The sequence below is a fragment of the Paramisgurnus dabryanus genome, chromosome 15, assembly GCF_030506205.2.
Source record: "Paramisgurnus dabryanus chromosome 15, PD_genome_1.1, whole genome shotgun sequence".
In the NCBI taxonomy this organism is placed as follows: Eukaryota; Metazoa; Chordata; class Actinopteri; order Cypriniformes; family Cobitidae; genus Paramisgurnus; species Paramisgurnus dabryanus.
The window spans coordinates 22,071,838-22,096,429 of NC_133351.1; the positions used below are offsets into that span (position 1 = coordinate 22,071,838).

Sequence of the window (24,592 nt, forward strand, 5' to 3'; positions counted from 1 at the left end):
ACTATTGCCTGTACAGTATGGGGCGGTTTCCTAGACAGGGCTTAAATCTACTCCAAAACCAAAATGCGTCTTAACTTGAATCATCATAATGATTATCATTAAAACTGAAAGATTTTTTTTTGTAGTTGACTTTTTTGTCTTTCTTTCCTCTCTCCCTTTCTGCAGTGAGCTCTTGCTTAGCCCAGCGGCAGGTTACTGTGCAGCCCGGGCCCTTGATTCGAACCGAAGGTTCTCACGTCACCATCTGGTGTAACGTAACTGGCCACAAGAATGGAGTGGAGCAGGACTTTGAGTGGTCCTTGTACCTGTACTCCTCTCCTGACCGAGAGATCCGAATTGTGAGCACGTCCCAGCAAAACTATGCCTATGCTTTGTACTCCCAGCGTGTCAACAGCAGGGAGGTCTACATCGAGAGGTTGAGTGGAGACTCAGCGCTGCTGCACATAACCAAGATACAAGCCTCTGATCAGGGCATGTTTGAGTGCTACACCCCCAACACTGACAGCAAATATCTGGGCTCCTATAGCGCTCGTACCAACCTCACTGGTAAGTGTACTCCAATCTTTCAGCTAGGAACGGTTCAACCAAATATTTGTATTCTGCTGTTCACAAACATTTTTTGGCATCTTGAAAAACTTTTTATTTAAGATGAATAAGTGGTGACTGGGAATTAAGATACATTTGTATTATTGCTGCCTTAAAGGGACACTCCACTTTTTAAAAAATATGCTCATTTTCAAGCTCCCCTAGAGTTAAACTCTTGATTTTTACCGTTTTGGAATTCATTCACCTGATCTCCGGGTCTGGCGGTACCACTTTTAGCATAGCTTAGCACAATCCATTGAATCTGATTAGACCATTAGCATCACGCAAAAAAGAGTTTTGATATTTTTCCTATTTTAAATACGTATTTTAATTCCTATTTGACTCTTCTGTAGTTACATCATGTGCTTGGTAACTTTCAATAGCAGGGGGACTATTTTTGGGCACTGCGTAATATCATTGCGCCTCCTGCAGCCATGTTACGGCAGCAATGTCCTTGATTATTACGCCAGAATGAGAGTATAGTTCCTAGCCATATCTGCCTAGAAAATCACAACTTTAGTGTAATTTTCTGTATGTATTAGCACATGATGTAACTACAGAAGAGTCAAGTTTTAAACAGGAAAAATATTGAAACTCTTTGGTTATTTTTTAGCGCGATGCTAATGGTCTAATCAGATTCAATGGATCATGCTAAGCTATGCTAAAAATGGTACCACCAGACCCAGAAATCAGCTGAATGGATTCCAAAATGGTACAAATCAAATGTTTAACTCTAGGGGAGTTAGAAAATGAGCATATTTTCAAAAAATTGTAGTGTCCCTTTAAATTTTAAGTAATTTCAACTTACTATTTTAGATTTTGCCTATTTAATAAAATTTAAATTATAGATCTGCGAAAGACCTATGCTGTATCTTCTACAGTATGCCGTAGGCATACAATGGCACAGTAGTATAAAGCCAACTTAAGTTTAGCATTTTCAAGCAAAACACATATAATTTTGAGAGGAAATGACTTTGCACAGCCAATTCTTTCGAAGCCATGCTGTAGCTTTATTAAGAACAAGACTTAAATTTTGGAGCAAATATTTCTTTTAATTGTGATCTTTATGAACGATTGATTTAGTAAACAACAGTTCTAAATAGTTCTTGATCCACATCCTGGAGTTAAAGTGACTGAGTCAACGATCAATTCAAAGCTTTTGTGGATTTAATTGCTGGCTGCTCATCCAACCGGAAAATTATTAGTGAATAACAAATTTGGCTCTGTTTCATGCCCAAAGCTATTGTATCCGAGTTTCAAAGACACAGAATGTGGCGTATTTGCCATTTGGTTATACAATTTCCATTTTTTTGTCCCTTTTAAAGCTTGAACATTCTGTTTCCTATTCAGTATAATTCCATTGAATGTTGTGACCTGTGCTTTTCTTAATTCCTCAGTTTTTGTTCCAAGTATGAAAGTCACCATCATAGTTTTGATTATAGTACTTTGTACATTATGTCTCGAATGTGTTTGGGAAGTCAAACTTCGGGTGAGATCTGAAACGTAGTTCTATTTTCAGCCAGAAGCCTCTCCAGCTTGTCATCTCTCATGTTAATGGATCTGCGCTAATTGGTGAACTTTTAATGCCTAAGTGGATTTATGTTGCACAAATCAGTCACTGTTCTGGCTGAGTAATGAAGAAGGTACCTGACAGAATGCCAGTCCATCTGTGTGCCAGCACACCCTATTATTAAGTAGGGCACAGGCCTGTAATTCTGCCTTGCCACCTGCCACTATGATATCAGTATCAATAGTCCTCTTAATTATAATTGTAATTAAACTTTATCCTTCCAGCTCCGCTCACGCACACGCTGCTCGCTACCTCATCTATCCACCACGATTTTCTTTTTTGTCATACATGTATATTAGTGATTGTAACTTGAAACGCTCATTATTAACAGTATGACTGTTGATTGTGACTAACTGTGTGGGCTTAGCTGTCACCGGGCAGCGTGATACACGGTGTCACATGCACCTCGTGACGTCTCGTGAAGCTGAATTGTATGCTTGCCTGTGCAAATGGACATGTGGACCAGCAGGAACAGTTTTAATATGGGAGTGGTGAGTCACGAGTCGTGTTGAGTGTGGGCCGTGGACCGTCACACTGAGCGCCACCTGTTTAAGGGCAGGCATGTTGGTCCACACCTCATTCTGAAATCCTTGTTCTCCTTCGAAAACAGCATAAGCCTTTCTTTTGTTATCTCTGCATGCTAACAGATCTCATGGGTTCACACTGGGAGTTATAAATAGGATTTACTGGTTAATTACATGTAAACGCCTTTTTATTTGTTTGAAACATCCTAAAGCTTCCTACAGCCAGTCCATCTCTGTGTGGTGTATTATTATAATTTTTTTTTAAATATTGAAGACATCATCCTTCAAGAAATCTGTAAATCCTATACAGAAATAAGTGATTGATTCAGCAAGATTGGATATTTCTATTAGGGCTGTCAAAAGATGAATTGCTATTAATCGCATACAAAATAAAAGTTTGTGTTTGCATAATATATTTGCGTGTGTATTGTGTATAATATTATGTATATGTATATGTGTATATATATATATATATATATGTGTGTATATGTTATTTATGTATATATTTTTTTATTTATATATAAAATAAAATATATGAAAATTCTAAATGAATATATATAAATGTAAATGTTTTTAAATGCATACATGCATGTGTGCGTATTTATATATACAAAATAATTACACAGATTGCACACGCATATATTATGCAAAAACAAACTTTTATTTTGTACGCCATTAATTGCGATTCATCTTTTGACAGCCCTAATTTCTATGTAATGTAATGTTGATCTAAGTTTAATCCCCTCTTTTGGAACAGGGTAAAGAAGAACTGTGTTTTAAGCGTAGCAGTGGTGATCTTTACAGCTGTTACAGCAGTCCCATCTTTCCTCACATCCTGAAATTCCCACACCAAATCAGAGTCACCTACACAACTGCTCTAAAACCTCTTTCATCCCCTCATATGTTTGCTAGACAGGATTTTGCTCGAACGACAAGCCAAGGTCAAAGGTTAACCCGTGGTAAAGTTCACCAGCTCTGGTACAAACATTAAACAATAACTCTAGCTTTATACCAGAACCTAGTTAGCTGGACTACGGTACTCCTTCAGAAGTGAGTCACTCATGCAGACCAGGCCACACAAATACATTTTAAATAAAAAGTTATTTTTAGTTGCCCAACCTGTCTACTCTTGAACCAACGTCTTGCGTTTAGGGCAGGAATATCTGTTTGGCTTAGCAATGAAAGATGGGTAGAGTTTGATTAGTTCAAACCTTTTTCCAATTTTGGTTGATGATTTGAAATTACCCACCTAAACTTTAATAACATCATGAGTTGTGCACACATCACTGAAATGTATCGATAGGAAACGATTCCTTTCAATAATACCTAGAATCGTCCCTCTGCTCATTTCACTGAGCTCACTGATATGCATTATAGGATGTTTCACCTGCAAATACATTTGATACCCCCTTAGATTGTGGAAAATATTGATATTATGCTTCCTTCATTTTGATAAAGCCTTTGCTTTGAGAGTGCGCCTTTGATGACTAAAAATACAGTCTAGGTAGGCAACTCCGCTAGGGTTTGAACGGGGCCGCTGTCAAGAAGCCACACATGTCAGGAATAACTCGGCTGATCAAAATTGTCAGCTATAAACAAGCTTTGTTAGGTTGTGTGTGTGGATGATGTACCTCATACTGTCATATAGACTGTCAAGGTTGTTTAAGAGTGGGTGTATGTGGGATGCCACAGATTCGGATCCATTAATGTGTGTGCGGGCGTGCGTGTGTGACATTTTAAAGCTAAGCCAACAGCTGAGGCATATTGATGTAATGTTAGTGATTGAAGCTGTAGAAATTTACCGTGGTGAATGTAATGTTGCCCTCTTTAATAATTAGCATATGTATCTGTATGGATTAATGGATGATCTGTGTGCTATATAAGTGGGCTGGGATCGTGTGAGATGAATGTAGGGCATGACTTGGTTTTTCTCAGCTGCACGAAGGAGTAATAGCTGTACTCATTGTAGACTGTATTTTTAGGCAGCGAACGTGAGGTCAGGGAAGAGAGCGCATACACATTGAAGTTTCTGTGTGTCTCTAACCTCTTAACCCACTTCCCCACGGCCTCTCTCGAGTTACGGACTATCCCCCCTGTCCGCTGTTTAATTTTTCACCACTTTAAATTTCTAACTACTGCATGTGTGCTTAGGTCTGCACAATATATTGTCTCAGCATTGACATCGCAATGTGCACAGCATTGACATCGCAATGTGCACAGCTGCAATAGTCACATAGCATAACATGCAGAGCATTTTTCAGATAAACTATTTTGGATGCCTTTTGAATTCAAAGCAGAAGATAATTTCTCTCAAACACAGCTTTTCAAGTCATCCATTTTTTATATCGCAATATGCATTGCAGGAAAACAAAATATTGTGCTGTAACATTTATTATTCATTGTTCTCTATGTGGTCAGGTTCAAACATAGTTTATTTTTATGAATCTCACAAAACCTCTCAGGGACATATTAAGGTCATTCTTCCCATAAAATCATAAAAAAAAAATTTTTTCCAAAGAAATTAAATTGTTTTACTGTATAAGGAATAAAAAGATATGATTATCACGATTGAAAATAATTGGAATAACACATTACATTAATTACAGCTCATTGAAATTACTTAGTTTTAATTGTTATAAAAATATCTTAATGATTTTACCTTAACTTAGATGTATTATTACATACCTATCTTTTTTCAATGTGTGCACTTTTAATCTTTGTACAGCACCTCGTAAATGTGTTAGCATTTAGCCTAGCCCCATTCATTCCAAACACCCGAAAAATCTCGGGCCAGCATCAAATGTCCAAATTTCAATTAAAACCGTTCTATTTCATCATAAACAATCTGAAAACAGGGCTTAAAGTGTAAAATACAGACCTTGTCCTTTAATATCTCCGGGTAAAATACAGATCAGCTTTCTGAAAAATAGCAAGCTCCTCGAGGTGTACTGCGGGCATAGCGAGTCACGAGCATGCAAAACACACAAAAAGTTATCCCACTATCTCCGGTTAACTTATGATTTACTACATGTTTGTGTCGTTTACATTATATGCACTTACGTGCCAATTGCCACCAAAACCCAGATATATGATGCAGTTTTACTTACTGCCTGCGACTCATGACCGGTTGTTTTATCACTGGGACCTCCCCATTTCAAGGAAATCCAACGTTTAACAAATACACTTGCACAACTTCGCTTTACCCCGGATAAAAAAAACTACATTCTTCATTGTTGATATTATTTGTTTTAAACTGAAACGTCCTTGTATCTGTCAGTCTTGGCCAGGACGCTCTTGTAAAAGAGAATTTGAATCTCAATGTGCTTTCTTTCCTGGTAAAATAAAGGTTTAATAATAATAATACATTCCTTGTTCCCATAATGCTGAACTATTGGAAAGCTGAACAAGCTTAAATTTCCCTTACAAACAAAAACACACTTCTTTTGTGACGTTGATTTCGTCTCAGCTCTTGGTTGCATATATAATGCCCATATAAGGACTTCCACTGTACTTTCAGCAATCGTTACGTAACAGAATCGGTAGTCAGAAAAAAACTTTCAGAAACTAATGAAATGCATTCGGGACAGAATTACCCTACCGTCCAAATGTTTTTTATTTTTAAACTTGGCCAATGTATAGCTTTAGAATCCAAGTCTTTAACTGAGTTATTAAGTCAGACATTCCCTTTAAAACTTTTTGCTGTTTATAGTGGTAGTGGATCTGGTCTCTCTGGCTTATGATGAAATATGACAATAGCGTTCAGTTCTCCTCAAAAAACGTCCGTCATTGCATGTTCATTTTGTGGCCGGCTTTTCCTGACACCAGTGGTCTGAGGGGAATCACTTTTCAGAAGTAAAAGGTTCAAGAAACTGGATGAAACATCATCTACTAATCTGTTTCACTCAGCTGCAATGATTTATTAAACAGTTGCTGAGGAAGATTCAGAGTTTTGTAGTTGCATGTTTCAAGTGTTTGTCTTCTCTCTTGTTACATCTTTTTCTCTCTGGTGATGCAATTCTGTTTAAACAAGAGCAATACAATCACTGGGTATTGGGCTTAGTGTTCAGTGTTTGTTTTGCATTTGATTTATTTATGAATTTGTTAGTTAACATTTCATTGCCTTAAGCTTTAAAGCTTAACCGTTAAATCTGGAACTCAGCTGTAATTCTCATCCACATCCACTATAGGAAGAGGAAACCAAACAGTGAATTGGGTCGTGTCTGTTTGCATGTGCTGAACTGACTGTTTTCACCTTTATTTCTTTCTCTCTCTCTCTCTCTCTCTCTCTCTCTCTCTCTCTCTCTCTCTCTCTCTCTTTTCTGGTGTGGTGGTTAATCACAATACACATTTTGCTTAATTCTTCAGTCCAAGTCATCTGTTCTAAACACTTTTTTTATTAAACGAAATTGTAGTTTTGCAATAACTAATATGTGCAGTGATTGTCGGGTATAGTTAGTTACCCATAGTTGAAAACAACCCTTTGCATGAGGGTTGTGAACACAGACATACACACAGAGCAGTGGGTAGCCATTTACTGCGGTGCCCGGGGAGCAATTTGGGATGAATCGCCTTGCTCAAGGGCACTACAATGGATTCCAGCGGGCAGTGAAAATCAAACTGGCGACCTTTGGGTTACAAGTGCGACTGCTAATGATGACACATAGTACAAAATTAATTTCAGTCATTTAAACATACACCTTTAGATAAAAAGGTCAAAAAACATTTCCCTGAAGTGACTCTTAAAGGGAAACTCCACTTTTTTTTTAAATAAAAAGGTTTATTTTCCAGCTCCCCTAGAGTTAAACAATTGAGTTTTACCATTTTGGAATCCGTTCAGCTGATCTCCAGGTCTGGCAATACCACTTTTAGCATAGCTTAGCATAATTCATTGAATATGATTAGATCATTAGCATCGCACTCAAAAATAACCAAAGAGTTTCAATATTTTTCCTATACAAGACATTAATTGTTTATTTCATGAACATTTCTTGCTTAAGAACATACCTGAATGATAACATTGGTTAGATTAAGCTGACTGCTTTTAGCAATTTTATCCTTAAGGTTGGAAAGTCACATATTTCTCTTAAGGATATCTGGACTTTGTCTGTGGAGAGGCTGGAGAACTGAGCTGATATGCTTGTAAGGTGTTTAAAGTTTCCATCACATGTGCACGCCACACATCTCTTCTTATCAGCTCTCTTTAAGATGACCTCAGTCCTGAAGTGTGTTTAAACAGTCTGGATATATAGTCTCTGAATGTTATTTTAAAAACAGTGTCACTGTGGATTTAAAGGAAGTTTTTAGCAATATAAAATAAAGGTGTTGAGGATGACAAAGAGAGAGAGAAAGAAAGGTCAAAAGACATTGAGAAATTAAATGAAAATGGCAATATGGAGACAAACAGACAAGGGTCACATATGTATCCATTGCTGGGTTTCCATCCAAACGTAAGGCGAATCTTTTCAAAATGTGCAAAAACTACAAACAACCAAATTCGAATTAGGTGCGTTTTTCATCAAGTTGTTTGAGCAAATGATGGTGGTATTGGTAACCTAGTAACCAACAGTAAACAAAACAAGGCACGCGTGGAAAATTGCCAAACTGAATGCTGTGCACAGTAGAAGGAATGCAGCATTTTTGATGCAGGCACTAGCAGCAAGGGCATTAAGATGATGTCGAGCCCCATATATGGTATAAACAATGTCATTGGAAATAGCTAAACTTTCGGTCCCGTGGGATTAATGTTTGCTATGTCCAAATTTATTCTGCAAATGCGTTTCCATCTCCCATTATTCACATTTAATCTTTAAAACCACCCAAAGTGAGCATAAAAATGTTTTTGCGAACTTTTGCGAAGGAATTTTTATTCAAAATCTGGCGTTTCCATCACTTGTTTTTAATACTATACTTAAAAATCAGCTTAAAATCAGTGTGATGGAAACATGGCTCATGATGCTATAATATTCAGATTCTTTTGATTATTCAAAAGTATTTCAAAAGTGCAGTTATTCAGTAAATAGCCTGATATATTATGATTTTGTTTCTTGCTTTTTCACCTGCTTTGCCTTTTATTGATTTATGCAGTTATATTTTTTGCCTCATTCAAGTTTAGATTCCATTCACGCCGAAATTATTGAATATGCCTTGACCTTTTACTTTCTCGCAGGCTTGCACTGAATGATAGTTCTGCTGTTTTCCAAAAATATAAATGTGAAAAACTTAACTGAAAATATTGATTTTTGTGGCGTGAGAAAATCTATGCAGTATCGAGGTGAAATAATGCAATGCTTTGAAACATCGACCCCCACCCGCAACTTCATGTGTCGCTTGGGTGCCTTTCAGGGACAAACATGTTAGACTTGTCCTCCACATCATGAGTCAGGGCCCTGAAACAAGGCCACCTTAAACAACCTGAAACATGAGAATAAGGGAGCTAGCAGAGAGTGAAAACAAAAACTGCAGACAGAGGTGAGTCAAGTTGAAGTCAGACTGTTAGCTGGAATCGGTTGGGTTTCGTCAGAGGTGTGTCATCTATGTATAAAGGATTACTGCAGAAGAAGGGGAAACTGTATACCTGTGTAATACAGGAGTCATGTTTTAACAGCACACCTGGACATGCTGCAACCTGATACACACACACATAAAGGTAGAAATGGATCTACACACTGTGATTATTGAGCGTTTCATCATCTGACTAAAGATGAGAGCGGCTGGGAAATCCAGAGTGTTATAATGTAAGAGCAGTATGATCTTAGATGACTTTATCCGTTTTATTTTTTCCATATATGGTTGTGTTTTTCCATTCACATGTCTGTGAACACTGGTCCTTTCACTCTCTAATCAGTGTTTTGATAACCTTGAGAATAGTGTGTCTGAAGTGCTTTTACTGAACTACTGCTGCCAGTTTATTAGTAAGTTGCAAACTGTGTTGGTGGTGGTGCATTAGTGCTGCATACATTTGCTACATATTTAGGTTATTTTGCACTCTGTCAGAGTAAAAAAAAAATGTTTGCTTTATGACATTAACAATTATGCATTTGGGAGATGCTTTCATCCAAAGCGGCTTGCAGTGCATTTACACCAGTTTTTGTGTTCCTTAAGATCGAACCTTAGCTGCTAACTAATTAAGCTACATGAACATATACTGTACATTTAGACAATGTTAATTTTTTTAATTATGTAATATTACTTTTCAGTTTATTTAAAGGTGCAATGTGTAACTTTTAGAAGGATTTGCAACATAAATTTAGTATAATATACATAACTATATTATCATTGGTGTATAAAGACTCTACATAATAAACTATATTGTTTTTATTACCTTAAAATGAGACGTTTTTATCTACATACACCGCGGGTCTTCCTACATGGAAGTCGGCGTCATGTTTCTACAGTAGCCCTAAACGGACAAACTGATCTACAGAACGCGTTTTGTTCCAAAGTTGTCTCAGATGATGATTTGTTTGTCCTGTGGCTGCTATTAGTGATGTGGTCAGGTTTTTTTTTCAACCTGTGGGTCCCGCTTTTATAGGCTTTATTTCAGCCTAAAAGTGCTTGAAAACAGCCATTAGATTACATCGCCATGTAAACTGGCAACAACATATGCTTATGAACCATAAAAACCAGCATGGTCATATTAATATAGAGATAGGATAATGATAAACTTTTTGAACATTTACAAAACAGCGTTTGTATTATGTATTCACAAATTCGCGACCTTAATTTCTCTTGCACCTCGTCTTTCATCTTCACTTTTATTTCTCCATTTGTGGACGTAACATACATGTACAACATACATGTAAAGACCATTTAAAGCAAACAACAACAATGGTTGGGGCTGTCAAGATTATGAAATTTGGCTGAAAGATTATTACGATTAATTTTCTTTTTATTACTTTGACATTTAATTCTCATACATTTTTGTTTGTTTGGTTATTAAATAATTATTACACATTGTTGTGATTAAAATTAAATATTTACATGGCAGGAAATATTAATACACATAACACATTTTTTTTTTAAATCTTCATAAGAAAGTGCTGGGCAAAGATTAATCGCGATTAATCGCATACAAAATAAAAGTGATTTTTGGCATAATATATGAGTGTGTGCTGAGTGTAATTATTATATAAATAAAGACACACATTCATGTATGTATTTAAGAAACATTTACATGTTTATATATATTTATTTATATTTTTATATATTCTATATTAAATATAAATGTAAAAAATCGATATATAAATAAAACAATTCTGAAATGAATATATGAATGTGTGTGTGGTTAAATATACATAATAATTAGACACCGTACACGCACATATATTATGCAAAAATAACTTTTATTTTGTATGCGATTAATCGCGATTAATCTTTGCCCAGCACTAGAAATAACACAATAATATGTCTGAAAAATAACTGAAAATAAAAATGCAATCAAAACAAACTGACTATACCAGAACAGGCCTTAAATAGTAGCCAATCCTACTAAGTTCATATTAGTATTAGACCACATGTCGGTAGTGGCTGCAAAAAAAATCAATTCCTTACAGATACTTAAGAAAAGCATAATTCACTTCCCTAAATTTGGAATTGTTGTTTTGTAGGGATGCACCGATACTGATACTGGTATCGGCCTCGATACCAAATTTTCTAAAGTACTCGTTAAAAGTCCCCCGATACCTGGAATCGATACCACGGTTTGAGAAATGTCTATGTTTGCACGGCGTGTAAGGGGTTAATGCCTCTTGTGTTGTCCAAAGAGGCAGAGTTTACAACAAACTGGAAAACTAGTCCTTTGTTTTTTTGTTAAATTATATGACTAAAGCTGTTACCTGTAAATTTAAATCATGTTTTTTTATTAAGTACTCGGTATCGGCATTCGGCAAGTACTGAAATGCAAGTACTCGTACTCGTATTCCAAAAAAGTGGTATCGGTGCATTCCTATTGTTTTGGAATTGTATGTTTTACCTGGCATTTCATACTGCTTATTAACATTTTGCAGCATTTCTTTAAATACTGTTTTTTTTCCACTGTACTGAATGGCGTTGCAATGTATGGCGTTACACTGTCAGTTAAGGAGCGCCATCTCATACAGTCTCGTTTATACAGGCTCTGCAGCTCCCCTTGTGTTTTTAAAGAGATGTGCAATCATTGCGGTGATCTGAAATCATCGTGATGAGGTCAAACAATTGCGAAGAGACGATTATTTAATCATTGTGACAGCCCTAACAACGGTGTAGCTTGATGATGCTATGAAAGAGCATGAAACAATGGGAGCTACTGTATAGTCTTATAGTTTTATAACTATGGCTTGTTTGAAGCAAGAACAGAGCGGCATGCTAGGAATAAGAAGTACTTGATTGGTGTATGACATCAGAGTATCATGAGAGTGATGCAACAGTTCTGAATTTAAATTGCTCTAGCAATATTTTGATATCACATACCAAATGCCAAATAAAGTCAAACACTGCTATAGTTTCTATGGCAGCAGAAGCGAAAATCCAAGGATAACCCAGGCATGGCGCCATTGACAAGCGACTGGGGTGGAACATTCGTCAAAAACTGTGAATTCTCTAAATTCAAACATTGTTGAAAACATTTGGGAGACTGTAAGTGCCCATGTGAACAAAATACGGTATGTAACAATGTGCTAGTATTTTTTTATGCAAATATATTACATGGTGTGCCTTTAAAGGTAACCACACTTTTTAACCTAAATTACTTTTTTTAAGACTTTTTTTTTACTATCAAGTTTATAAGTGACTAAAATGTGACTAAAACTAAAAAGCATTTTGGTCCATAAGACTATAACTAAAAGGGCTGCCAAAAACAACACTGGTCAACATGTGTATATGTTAGCCCTAGATGTATCTGAGAGTAGGTGTTAGTGCTTTACTCGTTTTAATAGACTCTCCCAGCATTGATAAAGAAGAGTGGGAGAAGATCTGGAGCTTTTCATTCTACGTTCCAGCCTTCAGTAAAAAAATACTAACAATACATCCTGGACTTTACAGCATGTGGTTGTAAGCCCTTCACCCTTAATAAACACAGACTCACTGCCCAACATTACACTGAGAGTGATGTTGAACCCTGCACTCCGATGAGAGACCTCTTCTCTCTTAATCATGGCACGGCACATGAAATCCGGCAGCAGAGTGTGATTCATAAAGAGCTATAGTGCAAGTCCTTTTTCAAAGCTGTCAACAAAGTGTGTACTGACAGAGGGGAGTCCAACAGTGCCTCAGTAAAGCCAAACTCTTGCTCAGAGATGTGTTAATGTGAGTCAGAGGTTGCAGGTTGGTGTTTGCCTCGCTACCTCATTAAAAAGTGAAGAGCGGCACGGTTTGGCACAGCTTTCAAGGAACTTTGGATAGGAGCCTAAACCTTCGTGTGATGCTGTCACATAATGTTGGGAAGTTCTTCGAAATTAAAAACAAAATTGTACTTTAACCTATGCTGGGTAGTTTCTTTGTTAATTTAACCCAACGACTGACCCAACATTGGGCTGAAAATAATCCAGCATTTTTTGAGTGTAGATGTTGTATGTTTAATGTATCACACTTCGTCTGTTTTCTCATGCCAAGCTTGAATTTGTTACAGATTAACTAATAAAATATTTTAAATTAAAATGTCCAATTGTTTGCTCATGTGGCAAGTAACTGTGTTAAAACTGGTACATCCAGCCACTTTGCATAAAGGCCCTGATCACCCTGTTGGGGTTTATTTTACGATAATAACCATCTGAATGGTCATAATCTCCTTGCATAAAACCTAAATATTCAAGTTGGTTGTGCCATTTAAAGTGATACTGATGGTTGTCACTTACTGTAGTATGCTTTGGTTTAGTACTTTAATTGTTCAACAGTACATTGGTGCTTTACATGGCTTTGGTACTTCACTTCATGCTGGGTTCAAATGGGATTGTCCAGATCTGCAAGTACTCTTACTCATGTCACGTGTACCTTTTTAAATCGAGAAGAGGGAAACCCAAATATATTTCTGAATATTTAGACAATACTTACAGCCTCCAGAGACATATTTACTGCAAAACTAGATTAATCCATATAAAACAGTGAGGTTTTTCAAGTTATGAACCTGCAGTGAAGGAAATTTGTTTTTATCAAAAAAAAAGTGGAATATATGAATATTTAATACCGTAAGTGCACGGCTTGTGCCATCGACATTTGCCTCCCTGAAATAAATACATTTTCTGGGGGCGTAGTTGTTTTGTTGTTACTTAAAAACCTATTCTAATTTGAATAGGAAAGTACCTGAAATTAGTCTTTAATGACTTCAAAGACTCAACAGTTTTTCTGTCTTTAATTACTACTTCTATTTAAAGTCTATTTACAAACTCACAACACATGGTAATGAACAAGAATTGTAATTTATTAAAAACCATTTAAAAAAATAAAGTAATAACATGCTAGCACATTGTGTTAAAATTTGATAGCCAAACTAAAAATGTGTGAAAACGAGCTATTTTTGCTTCAGGTTCTAAAGGGTTAAGAGCTGTTTTCAACAATAATTGCGATATAGTAAAATACATTAGTAGTAGCTGTGTTCCTCCTCATTAGAGGTATATGGGAGGTTAAGAGAGAGTTTTGCGTGGAGGATGGAGGTTAAAGTAGCTTAGCGAAAGCATGTTTTAAGCACAGATCAGATGAGATCAGCAGTAGAACTACTGTAATTTCTCTTCCACTTTCATCAGATTTAATATAGAAGTAATCTATTTCTCTCTTTTATTTTTCTTTAAAGCTCTTTTGAGACAACTGAAATGTCATTTTCTTATTATTCTGTGACTTTACTACTTTCACCTCTGCAAGCTGAAATGGATTTAAGGAGTTGTGAGGTGCTACATTTTCTTGCATGCTACAGAGAGAGAGAGAGAGAGAGAGAGAGAGAGAGAGAGAGAGAGAGAGAGAGAGAGAGAGAGAGAGAGAGAGAGAGAGAGAGAGCATAACATTGTCAGCATTTCTCTTACTGTATCTGGTGTGCGAGTTCAGTTCATCTGTGGTCATCTTTGGTCTAATAGTGACAGACTGCAGATTAAACTTGGAGAACTACAACTGCACATCCTGGCTTTAAAAAGAAATAGTCTGTTTATGAGTTCTGTACACTGTTAAAATTTCCACATGTGAAACTTACATTTTGTACCTGTTTTTAGTTTGTAAAATCAAAATGTTTGTCTTCAAAAAATAAAAATGTCTGGGTTATTTTCAACCCAGTGTTGGGTCAAAAAGCGATGAACCTAACCTGTGGGTATTGTAACCTGTGCTGGGTTGTATTAATGCAAAATGCATTGTTTGCTGGGTCATATATAAAATTCTTTAGTTAATTTAAGTTAATTTGAGTTGTGTTCATTTCTTTTATTTAACTAAATGGCTGGATTTGTCCCTTTTGTGTGTGAAGTGATTTCATCTTACTTGAATTTGAATATTTCACTGACTCAAAAATAAGGTAAATCAAGTAGCATATGACAAAATTTTTTGACTTTAATAACTATTATCTTGATAAGCTAATGTAAAAACATATATAGAGTTTGGTTCCAAAACGCGATAAACTCCATTTAAAAAAGAAGTGTGGAATACAGACAGAATCCTAGTTTTCCTCATCTACTTTGTACTTCGTGATCAACAAACAAACAAAAACAAAATAATACTTTGATGGCATTGATAAACCTGTGGTGGTTTCTGTGATCTCACGACTGCATCAAGTTTCTGTCATGCTAACACATTGACCCCAGGGGATCTTATGAGAAACTTTCCATTATTTTACGCGAAGCCAACGAAAATCGAGCAGAACCAAAACATTTAACACCTGATCGCTGTGAAAAAAGTTCAGCGACGACGTCCCAAGTATTACCGCAGCAATGACAATGTTCTTAATATGACAAAGTGTTTTGATTAATGCCATTAATGTTTTGATTTTTAAAAAAGTGTATACCACTAGTTAACTAAATGAATATAACATAGCAGAGATGAATGCACATTTATATATTGATTCAATGGATTTATAGCATTCTAAATAAAAAATGAGGGATTTATTGCATTTTGTGGAAAAAAGAATCAATTTTATATATTGAATTTTTAAAAATCATATTATGGATTTTAATTTTTGATGTCATTATAACCTTAAGCTGCTAAAAATGAAAGTTTGTAACAGAAAATAGTGGTTTTCACCTTATCACTTTCTTGATATAGAAAACACATTTTTACCGAAATTAGTCAAAATGGATTTATTACGTTTTGGAACCAAACTCTTTGCCATAATTTGTTAAGCACATTGTGTTTTACAGTGGATAAATCATGTCATAGAAAAGATCCCTAAATCACCAGACAAGTGTGTTTCAGGGAGAGAATTAAACTAAAAGAGAAATATGGAGACTAAAGGCTGGGCAGGAAAGAGACCTTCTAGACAGCCAAGGAGAATTGTGGGAAGAAGAACATTGAGACGAAGAGATTTATAACAAGGGAGTGAGAGAGAGAAAGAGACAAGCTGCTGTGCAAAATGAAGAAAGACAGTGGAGGAGTGTTGGAGGTTATTTTCCTGCAGTTATCATGCTGGTCAGTTTCTAAGCACGTCTGCAACTCTCTGTCTCTCTCTTTCAAACTTCCTCTGTTAACCATGAACATTACATTCTTCACATTAATTATTGAAACTGTACCCATGTCACAAAATGATGCTATCTAAAGACATTTCAGCAAACCTGAGGTCAGCATACCCAGTTGTGGAGCATGATTGACAGATAGAGCATTTCTCACTGTCATAAAATCACCATTTCAGGATACCCATTTCAGTAATATCTGTCAGATGGTACACTGCAAAAAATGATGTGTTAATTTTTTACACATTGTGTGTGTCATGCCATTTAAGGCGTTATTTTAGAAATGTCTTGTCTGCAAGTGTTCAATTTTCACAAAATAGAGTAACTCGAGTAACCAACTCATCAGTAATTGTAACTGCGTTACTTGATTAAAAAAATACTTTGTTACATGTTTATTACCGCTAAAAGCAGTGTAATTACAGTAACGGAATTACTTTGTAACCCGTAACTCCTATCATTGTTTTTAACACAACTTGTGTTGGCCCTTTCATTTATTTTAACATGAAATAATGCCTAAATGGCATGACACACACAATGTGTAAAAAATGAACACATCATTTTTTGCAGTGTAGGAAATGCACCTAAGATGCAGTTAAAGGCCTTATTTAAAGACTGTCCACTGTACATGTCTAGACCGATTTACTGTTCACACAAATAAGGAGAGATTCACTCTTGCTGCCGTAAGGCACAAAATATACCTTTATTTCAGAGTACAACTCAATTTTATGATTAAGTTAACAGACCAGGAAAAGATTTGGTCAGAAAATTTGTACTGATAAATACACCTACCTCATTTCAATTTTCCCTGCCCCTAATTTATTTGGCATGTACGAAGTTTGACCTCAGATTCATTTGTACTTTAAGCGAAGCTTTTTGTTTCACGTGTCTTTCCATTTTTCTCTTAGCCTCAGCCATTGGAAGGGTTTCGGTAGTAATGACATAATGGTATTAAGTGTACCGAGATGCCTCCTCAGGCATGATCAAACTGGCCTTAGCAGTAATTGAAAGATATTAGAGCTGTAATTTGCTCTGAACAATCTCCACCGTTACCAGCCAGCGGCTGCCAGAAGGCCATCGGTAGATCGAAGTGAACTCAACAATAAACGGCCGAGACCTATTAGAGAAAAAATGCATTAGGGAAAAAGAAAGTTTAACAACTTGATGGAGCCAGAATATGGTAAATCACACGTCCAGCAAAGCGTTGCTGAGAGACACTCCTGCACTATGTTTGGTTGATGACACTCCATTCGGCAACATGGAGCAAGTCATTCTGGTTCTAATCTTGATAATGGGCACATCAGGGAGAACGACCGTGCTTTGCTATTTGCTTGTTGATGGAATTAATGTAGCTTGGAACAACCGTAGGCCAGATACCATGAACAATAACAAGCTCTCGACTAACAAGATCGGCTTAATAGGTTTATATTTTCAGAGTGTCAGTTGGGTTAGTCTTTACATTGAAATATGTGCAGATCACACTGCTTAAAGCTCGAAATCTCAGTCGTTTACGTGTCCTTAGCATTGCTTAATGAATGCGACAAATCCTCTAGTGAATGCGAATATTGTTTGTAAATTAATCCTGTGGCTTTTCCCAAACCATACACTAAATAGACATTTATGTATTTGGAAGATGCTTTTACTGTATCCAAAGCAACGTATAGACGGTTTTTAGCAGCAACAACACAAACAATCGGAATTTATGGACTAAATGCAACTTCCATATAGAATCACTAACAACCATTTACAGTAGTTTATTTCTTATAACAAGGGAAATAAATGACAAGTACCTTTACCTTTGTTCATATATCGCATCCTACGTGTAACTGTTACACTGAGCTATCATTACTGTGTAAAACTAATGTATACATTGTTAGCTACACGTCCTTTAGTTCTTGCCTGGCTGCCAAAACTCTCCACACAGTTGTGATCCATGCTCATTGTCTATCTTCGTCTTAAAGGGGACATGTCATGAAAAACTGACTTTTTCCATGTTTAAGTGCTATAATTGGGTCCCCTGTGCTTCTATTAACCTAGAAAATGTATAAAAGAACAACCCAGTAATTTAGTTTTGGTAAACCATTCTCTGCAATCATGTGAAAAAATAGGTCATTGAAATCTGGCTCCCCTTGTGATGTCAGAAGGGGATAATCCCGCCCCTAAATCTGCACTCTCCAACCACGGCACTGCCATTTAGTGCAGAGATCAGCTCATTTGCATTTCACACCCATTTTTGCCCACACCTACAAAGTGTCAATGTTAACATTCTATATTAAATTATCTTTATGGTATTTAGAGCTAAAACTTCACATATGTACTTCAGACGGTTAACCATGTGCGACCGATGAAATGGTCTATACATTTTAAACAGAATGTGTGTTCTGTAGAAAACAAACCGGTGATCTTTGCGCCGTTAATGCAATGCTCTACCAACTGAGCTACCGAATGCTATCAATAGGATTACATTCAATCCCATTGGCAATGCTTCTGCCAGCAAAGAGCTGAATTCCTGCAGAGTTTAGTTTTAGCTCCAATCAAACACTCCTAAAACAGCTAATCAAGTGTTGAAATTTGACTCCGCAGGAAGGTAGATCTTTATGTGCTGTGTTGAGAAACCCCGGTATAATGTAATTTAAGTTATTTGTGTTTTCGTCTTTCGGTGTGTGCGTGTATGTAAAGTAGACCATCAAGGTGCCCTTGGAGTTGGCTTCTCACTGTGAACTTATTAGCATACAACCCATCAGCATGTCTTTAACTTATCTGTTCATCACGGTACAAGCTTTTATGGTGCTCACCAAGGCTTATAATTATTCCCAGGCGCTTCACCTTTCTGACTGCTGCTCCTTCAGGTCACAGCAAAGTTATGAAGCAATAAATGGAGGGAGGAACGGATGAATAAGATGCCTGTATATCAAATAAATCAGAACAGGCACATCTGACTCCCCCGTCTGCATCGGCCCATTACAGCCGGTCATACCTTGATCATGTCTCTTAAATATGCAAAGCTTCTACCGTCGGGGTGACCTTGTCATCACATGTTTTTGTTCGTTAGGTTATTTTCGACATTGAAAATGAAATTCTTTTACAAATTCACATCCTATTATTACAAATGCTTATCCATGTATTGTCTGGTACACAATGGCAAGCTCACCTTTGCTTCATTTTGTGTGTGTGTGTGTGTGTGTGTGTGAGAGCATACTAGGGCTGCACGATTCGGAGAAAAAATCTAATTGCAATTTTTCTGATAAAAATTGCGATTCGCGATTTAAAGTGCGATTCATTAGTATATAATAAAAGAGCTACATCCAGGCTTGTTGTGGTGGTTTTAATAGCACCAAAGAAAGATGCTGTGCTACTGTTTATTTAAAACCTCTTAAACATTGTACCAAGTTGTCTGCAGGACTTTGCTCTTCTGCAGACAAACTTTTTTTTTATCTAAGAACATTAAAATACAATTTAACAAAAATTTATTGAAAGTTTTATTTAAAATAACATATAGGCCAATGTATTTTGGCTGTCACTACAACAATGCTTCTGACAAGCAAATGTTTAGTTTTTTCTTTTAATCATAAGACTATACTCATCTTGTTTTACTTTTCAGGCATCTGTAATAAATGTAAATTATTAGTTATTAGAATCTATGATTTAACATAAGCAAAAAATACAAATAAAACACTGCACAGTCCTCACTGTAGGATTTTAAATGTGGAGCTGCAGAAGCTTGTACAGTTAAGATTAAGGAGTGATTTTAATTTTTGGTGTGTAATAAACATTTCTGACACAGAAAGCACCAGGTTACTGTCTGTCACTTTAAGACACAAGACAGCTTTAAAACTGCTCTGCTTCAATATACTGATAAACATCCAGCTGTTTATGTTCACTTAGACAAGAAAGAAAACTTAAGTTTAGTGATCACGCGTGTGCTGACTGCTCTCTGTGTGCGCGCTTCATGAACCCTCATGCCTGTAAATATTCAAAGTGGTGCAGATGTGCGGGTGCAAGAAAGTATAATGTACCTCTTTCGTCTGCTGTGTTCCGGGCTATAAACCTGCTTATAGTCTGATGAGGCGCTTGTCATTGTTTGCGATGCATGACGAGAAACGGACGTATATACACACACCTTTCTTTAAGTCCAACATTACACAAAAGGGAAATGTTTTCGCGCATTTCTGTCCTTTCATTTGCCGGTTAATGAGTTATAATGGGTTTTTAAAATGACTGAATCCAAAACCTGCCAACTTCATGACATTCCGCGTTGTGCAGTTAATTCCATTAGTATGCATTTCGCGATTCTGTTGGTGTTTTCCGCATCGCGGAAATCATATGGCCGTACACTTTGTTGAGGAGTTGAACTGCTGCTCTCTCATGTTTTCCTAATGGTGTTATCTGACGTGTAGTCAGCACCTCAGTGTTAATGCACTCTATTGGTTTAAACTGCATCAAACGTAAAATGCGCATGAAGCGAACTGTCAAAAACTGCGTACTAGATGATTGTTATATTTGATAGTTTTGAATCGAAAAAATCGCAGCTCTTGCGATTCGAAAATCGCATCCATTCACATCGCGATTTCGGTTCAAAAACGATTAATCGTGCAGCCCTAGAGCATACACAACAAAAAATGAGGCAGACGAAGTGCACCGATGCGTGGATAACTACACTGTAGCCCTGAATCAATAATCATCTATCCCTGGAGTAAGTAAAAGATATTACCATTTCACCCGGCTCATTAAAATGTTAATGACTTTTCTTGTTATTTGGAATTGAAATTTTTGATTTAGTTTAAAGAACTGACATAATTACAGCTAAAGAACTGAAATTTTTTATACAGTCTGTCTTCTAAGAAATTACTCCTATGTACAGTATGGCTCCAGCAACCATGTTGCCAGAGTGGTCAACTAGTTAAACTAGTTTCTAGTCTCACTTTTAAAAACATTTCACTGCTCCGTGACATGCTTTTAAATCCTGTGCAAGGTTGTTTAATGTCATAAACAGATCGCTTTGCACAGCACCGCATGAAGTCAGGCAACCTTTCCTGGTTGTTATCCACAGAAACGTCCTTGGGTGTCGATTCACAATCCAGCTGTAGCAAGGTCTGTGGGCAGGGCTTAGCCTGAACTATCTCAATGAACATTGGTTGTTGTGGCTGTAGAGTTTTATCCTTGTCATCTGAATGTCCATTCTTGTGCTGATGTGAAATCCTCAGGTTATTTAGGCTGTTCATGAGCATCATTTAATGCAGATATGCTTCCACATAGCATTTACACACACCGCAAATCCCCAATCTGTCTCATTTTCTTGAGGTGATGGGTATGCATTTAAAATCCAAATTAAGCATGACTATATCAAACCCATCTAGATGTTCTTTGAAAAACCATCATCCTATTTCAGTTCCACACCTGATGCACATATTAACCCACTCAACTCAAGCCCAAAATGTATAAATGGCTTAGTTTACGTTAATCCTATTTAAAATGGGCGTGAGAATGAAATGAATTTATTAACTGAAGGTCTACTCATCAAGCACATTTAGCCTTAAAGGAATAGTTCACCCAAAAATGAAAATTCTGCTATGATTTACTCACTCTCATGTTGTTACAAATCTGCATACATTTCTTTGTTTTGATGAACACACAGATATTTTGAGGAATGTTTGTAACCAAACCGTTCTGGGACCCCATTTACTTCCATATTATTCTTGTTTCCAACCATGGAAGTGAATGGGGTCCACAAACAGTGTTTATACAGGAAAGTTATACAGGTTTGTAAAAACATGTGTGAGTAAATGATGACAGAATTTTCATTTTTAGGTGAACTATCACATTAAGGGTTAACGTATTTAAAGGCGGGGTTTATGATTTTTGAAAAACACTTTGAAAAAGGGAGTCAGGCCTAGTACCAAAACACTTTTGGAGCCAATCAGCAGTAAGGGGCGTGTCTACTAACCGACATTGTTGCCTGGGTTGCGTATGTGTGGGGCGGGTCTATCATAAGAAGGTCCAGATTCTATTGGGGTAGGGGTGTGTTTGTTTATGTGATTTCAAATGTCAACATTGGCTTTCAGAGATCATGCACCCCGCCTTTAACAGTTTTTCTAAAGCAATAGTTCACCCCAAAATGATTTTTTTTATCGGTTACTCACCTTCATGTTGTTTTAAATCTGTATGGGTTTCTTTCTTCTGTTGAACAAAAAGAGAAATTTTGATGATAAATGGCAAGCGCACAGTTGACGGTACCCACTGACTTCCATAGTGGAAAAAACAAATACTATGAAAGTCAATTGTGTGCTTACCATCCTTTATTAAAATATTTTCTTTTGTTTTTAACCGAATAAAGAAACTCCAGTTCAGAACAACATGAGGGTGAGTAAGTAATGATATAATTTTAATTTTGGGGTAAAATATCCATTTAATGTGACCTTCATGTAATTAAAAAAGATTAAAGCTATTAGTTTTAATGAAAATCCTCCCTTGGGACATCAAGCTGCTCGAAGTTGAAGAAAACCCCAAATTCACCATCTAGACATAGACCTAGTCTTAATTGATTTTTTTAAATTAGCCTTGTTTTTTCCTTTCCACTGCCTTTAACATCACAGTTCAGGATTATAGGTGACTGGAGACTCCGTATTATCACCCAATTAACGCTGTCTTGAGTCATGGCTGCAACTGCCTTTGATGTGAATGCTAACAGATAGCCTGCTGAAGATTTTATATAGATCTCCTTGAAGCCCAAAAAAACAGGCCCTGTGTCCAAAATTACCTATTAAATTATATATATATATATATATATATATATATATATATATATATATATATATATATATATATATATATATATATACAGAATGCGAAAATCTTAAATCTTAATATGCTTAAAGGGATAGTTCACCCAAAAATGATATTAAGCCAATGATTTACTCACCCCCAAGCCGTCCGAGATGCATATGTCCATCATTTTTCAGACAAACACATTTTTAGTTATTTTAGAAAATGTTTTAGATCTTTCAGTTAATCAAATGTTAAATTACGGTGCTTTTATGAGTCCAAAAAATTATTTATCCTTCCCCAAAGAAAGGGCCACAAGAGCTGAGAAGCACAAAATGTAGAAATGAGGAATGCTGGAAAACCATGAGCTGGGTTTATATACTAAGAAATTATTAATTTATACCTGTTTAACAACACATGAATCAATATTTTTGTGGTTGTTCTTCTTAATACACGATAGGTGAACAGAAATATAATTCACATGACAGTGAAAATATGTAGGATGTAGTATGTATAGCATGCTGCGCACACGCATATACTGTAACGTAATGTGCTGTATAGCCAAGAAGTGGTACTTAATTTACTTTGAGGTATTTCTGTTGTCCTTAAAGTCCAGCTCATTGAGGTGATGTCACGATCGTGATTTACTCTAAACAGCTGCAGGCACTGCTTTGCAATTTCAGCCGTTCATCAGCCTGAACCTCAGCGGATTAGCGCAGTAGCTTTCTGAAATCAATCAGCCGCAGATTTATTTTTCTCTTCAAGTGATCCTAATGGCTTTGTCAAATTCATGAACGAATGCCTGCAATTTCAGTGTCACCTTCCCTCACAAATACCAGGCAACTTTGAAATCTGTCATAACAAGCTATCTACATTAAACTAGTTGATAATCTTACTGTATATGTATGAAGAAGGAGTTTTTAAGGCAATTACTGAATAGATCAATGCATCATGCAAATACTGTATCTCTCTTGTTACTGGAAGTTGTGGATAATATCATCTCCTCAAGCTTATGTCAGCCACATTCAATAGAGCAGGACAGTGAACATATGCTGCCACCTGTGCCCGCACACAAACACCTCCGCCCATCATGTTATTCTGTAGAGAATATTCATTCATTGCTCCCTTGCATTCTGCCTTCTCTTTGTCAAACTGGAACGGGTATTCATTGGCGGCATCTGCTGCCCACCTGGCTGCACCAACTCTAACCTCCCAACCCGTCTTCCAGCCGAGCTCCTGGACGTCCTTACATGTGGGAGCTCTGCCATTCATATCCGATGCTGCTGCCCTCAGCACCACCTGTGATCCCGCAGTCTGGCTGATCATTAATGGAGCAGTGCCCTGCTTATTTTGCCCCCACAGTCCAGCTGAAGGCTTGCCCCGCTTGGATGACTCCCTTCTGTTTCTTTTCACACTCTGTGGCCAGTCATGATATTAGCTTGTGCGGCTGATTTCTCACCATGAGTCCACAGTGGTTGCTCAGTCTAGCACGTAAATGGCTTTGACCTCTCGCGACGACTCTTTTGTACCTCTAATTTCCAGAC

The 24,592-nt window shown here is 36.8% G+C and overlaps 1 protein-coding gene across 1 annotated transcript in view; it reads left to right on the forward strand.

Annotated features, from left to right (window-relative positions):
* igsf3 (immunoglobulin superfamily, member 3) overlaps positions 1-24,592 on the forward strand; it is a 173,855-nt gene that overhangs the window by 34,078 nt on the left and 115,185 nt on the right. Inside the window, exon 2 of the mRNA XM_065249009.2 lies at positions 166-546. Within this exon, the coding sequence (XP_065105081.1) occupies positions 166-546 (381 nt within the window). The remainder of the gene's footprint in view (positions 1-165; positions 547-24,592) is intronic.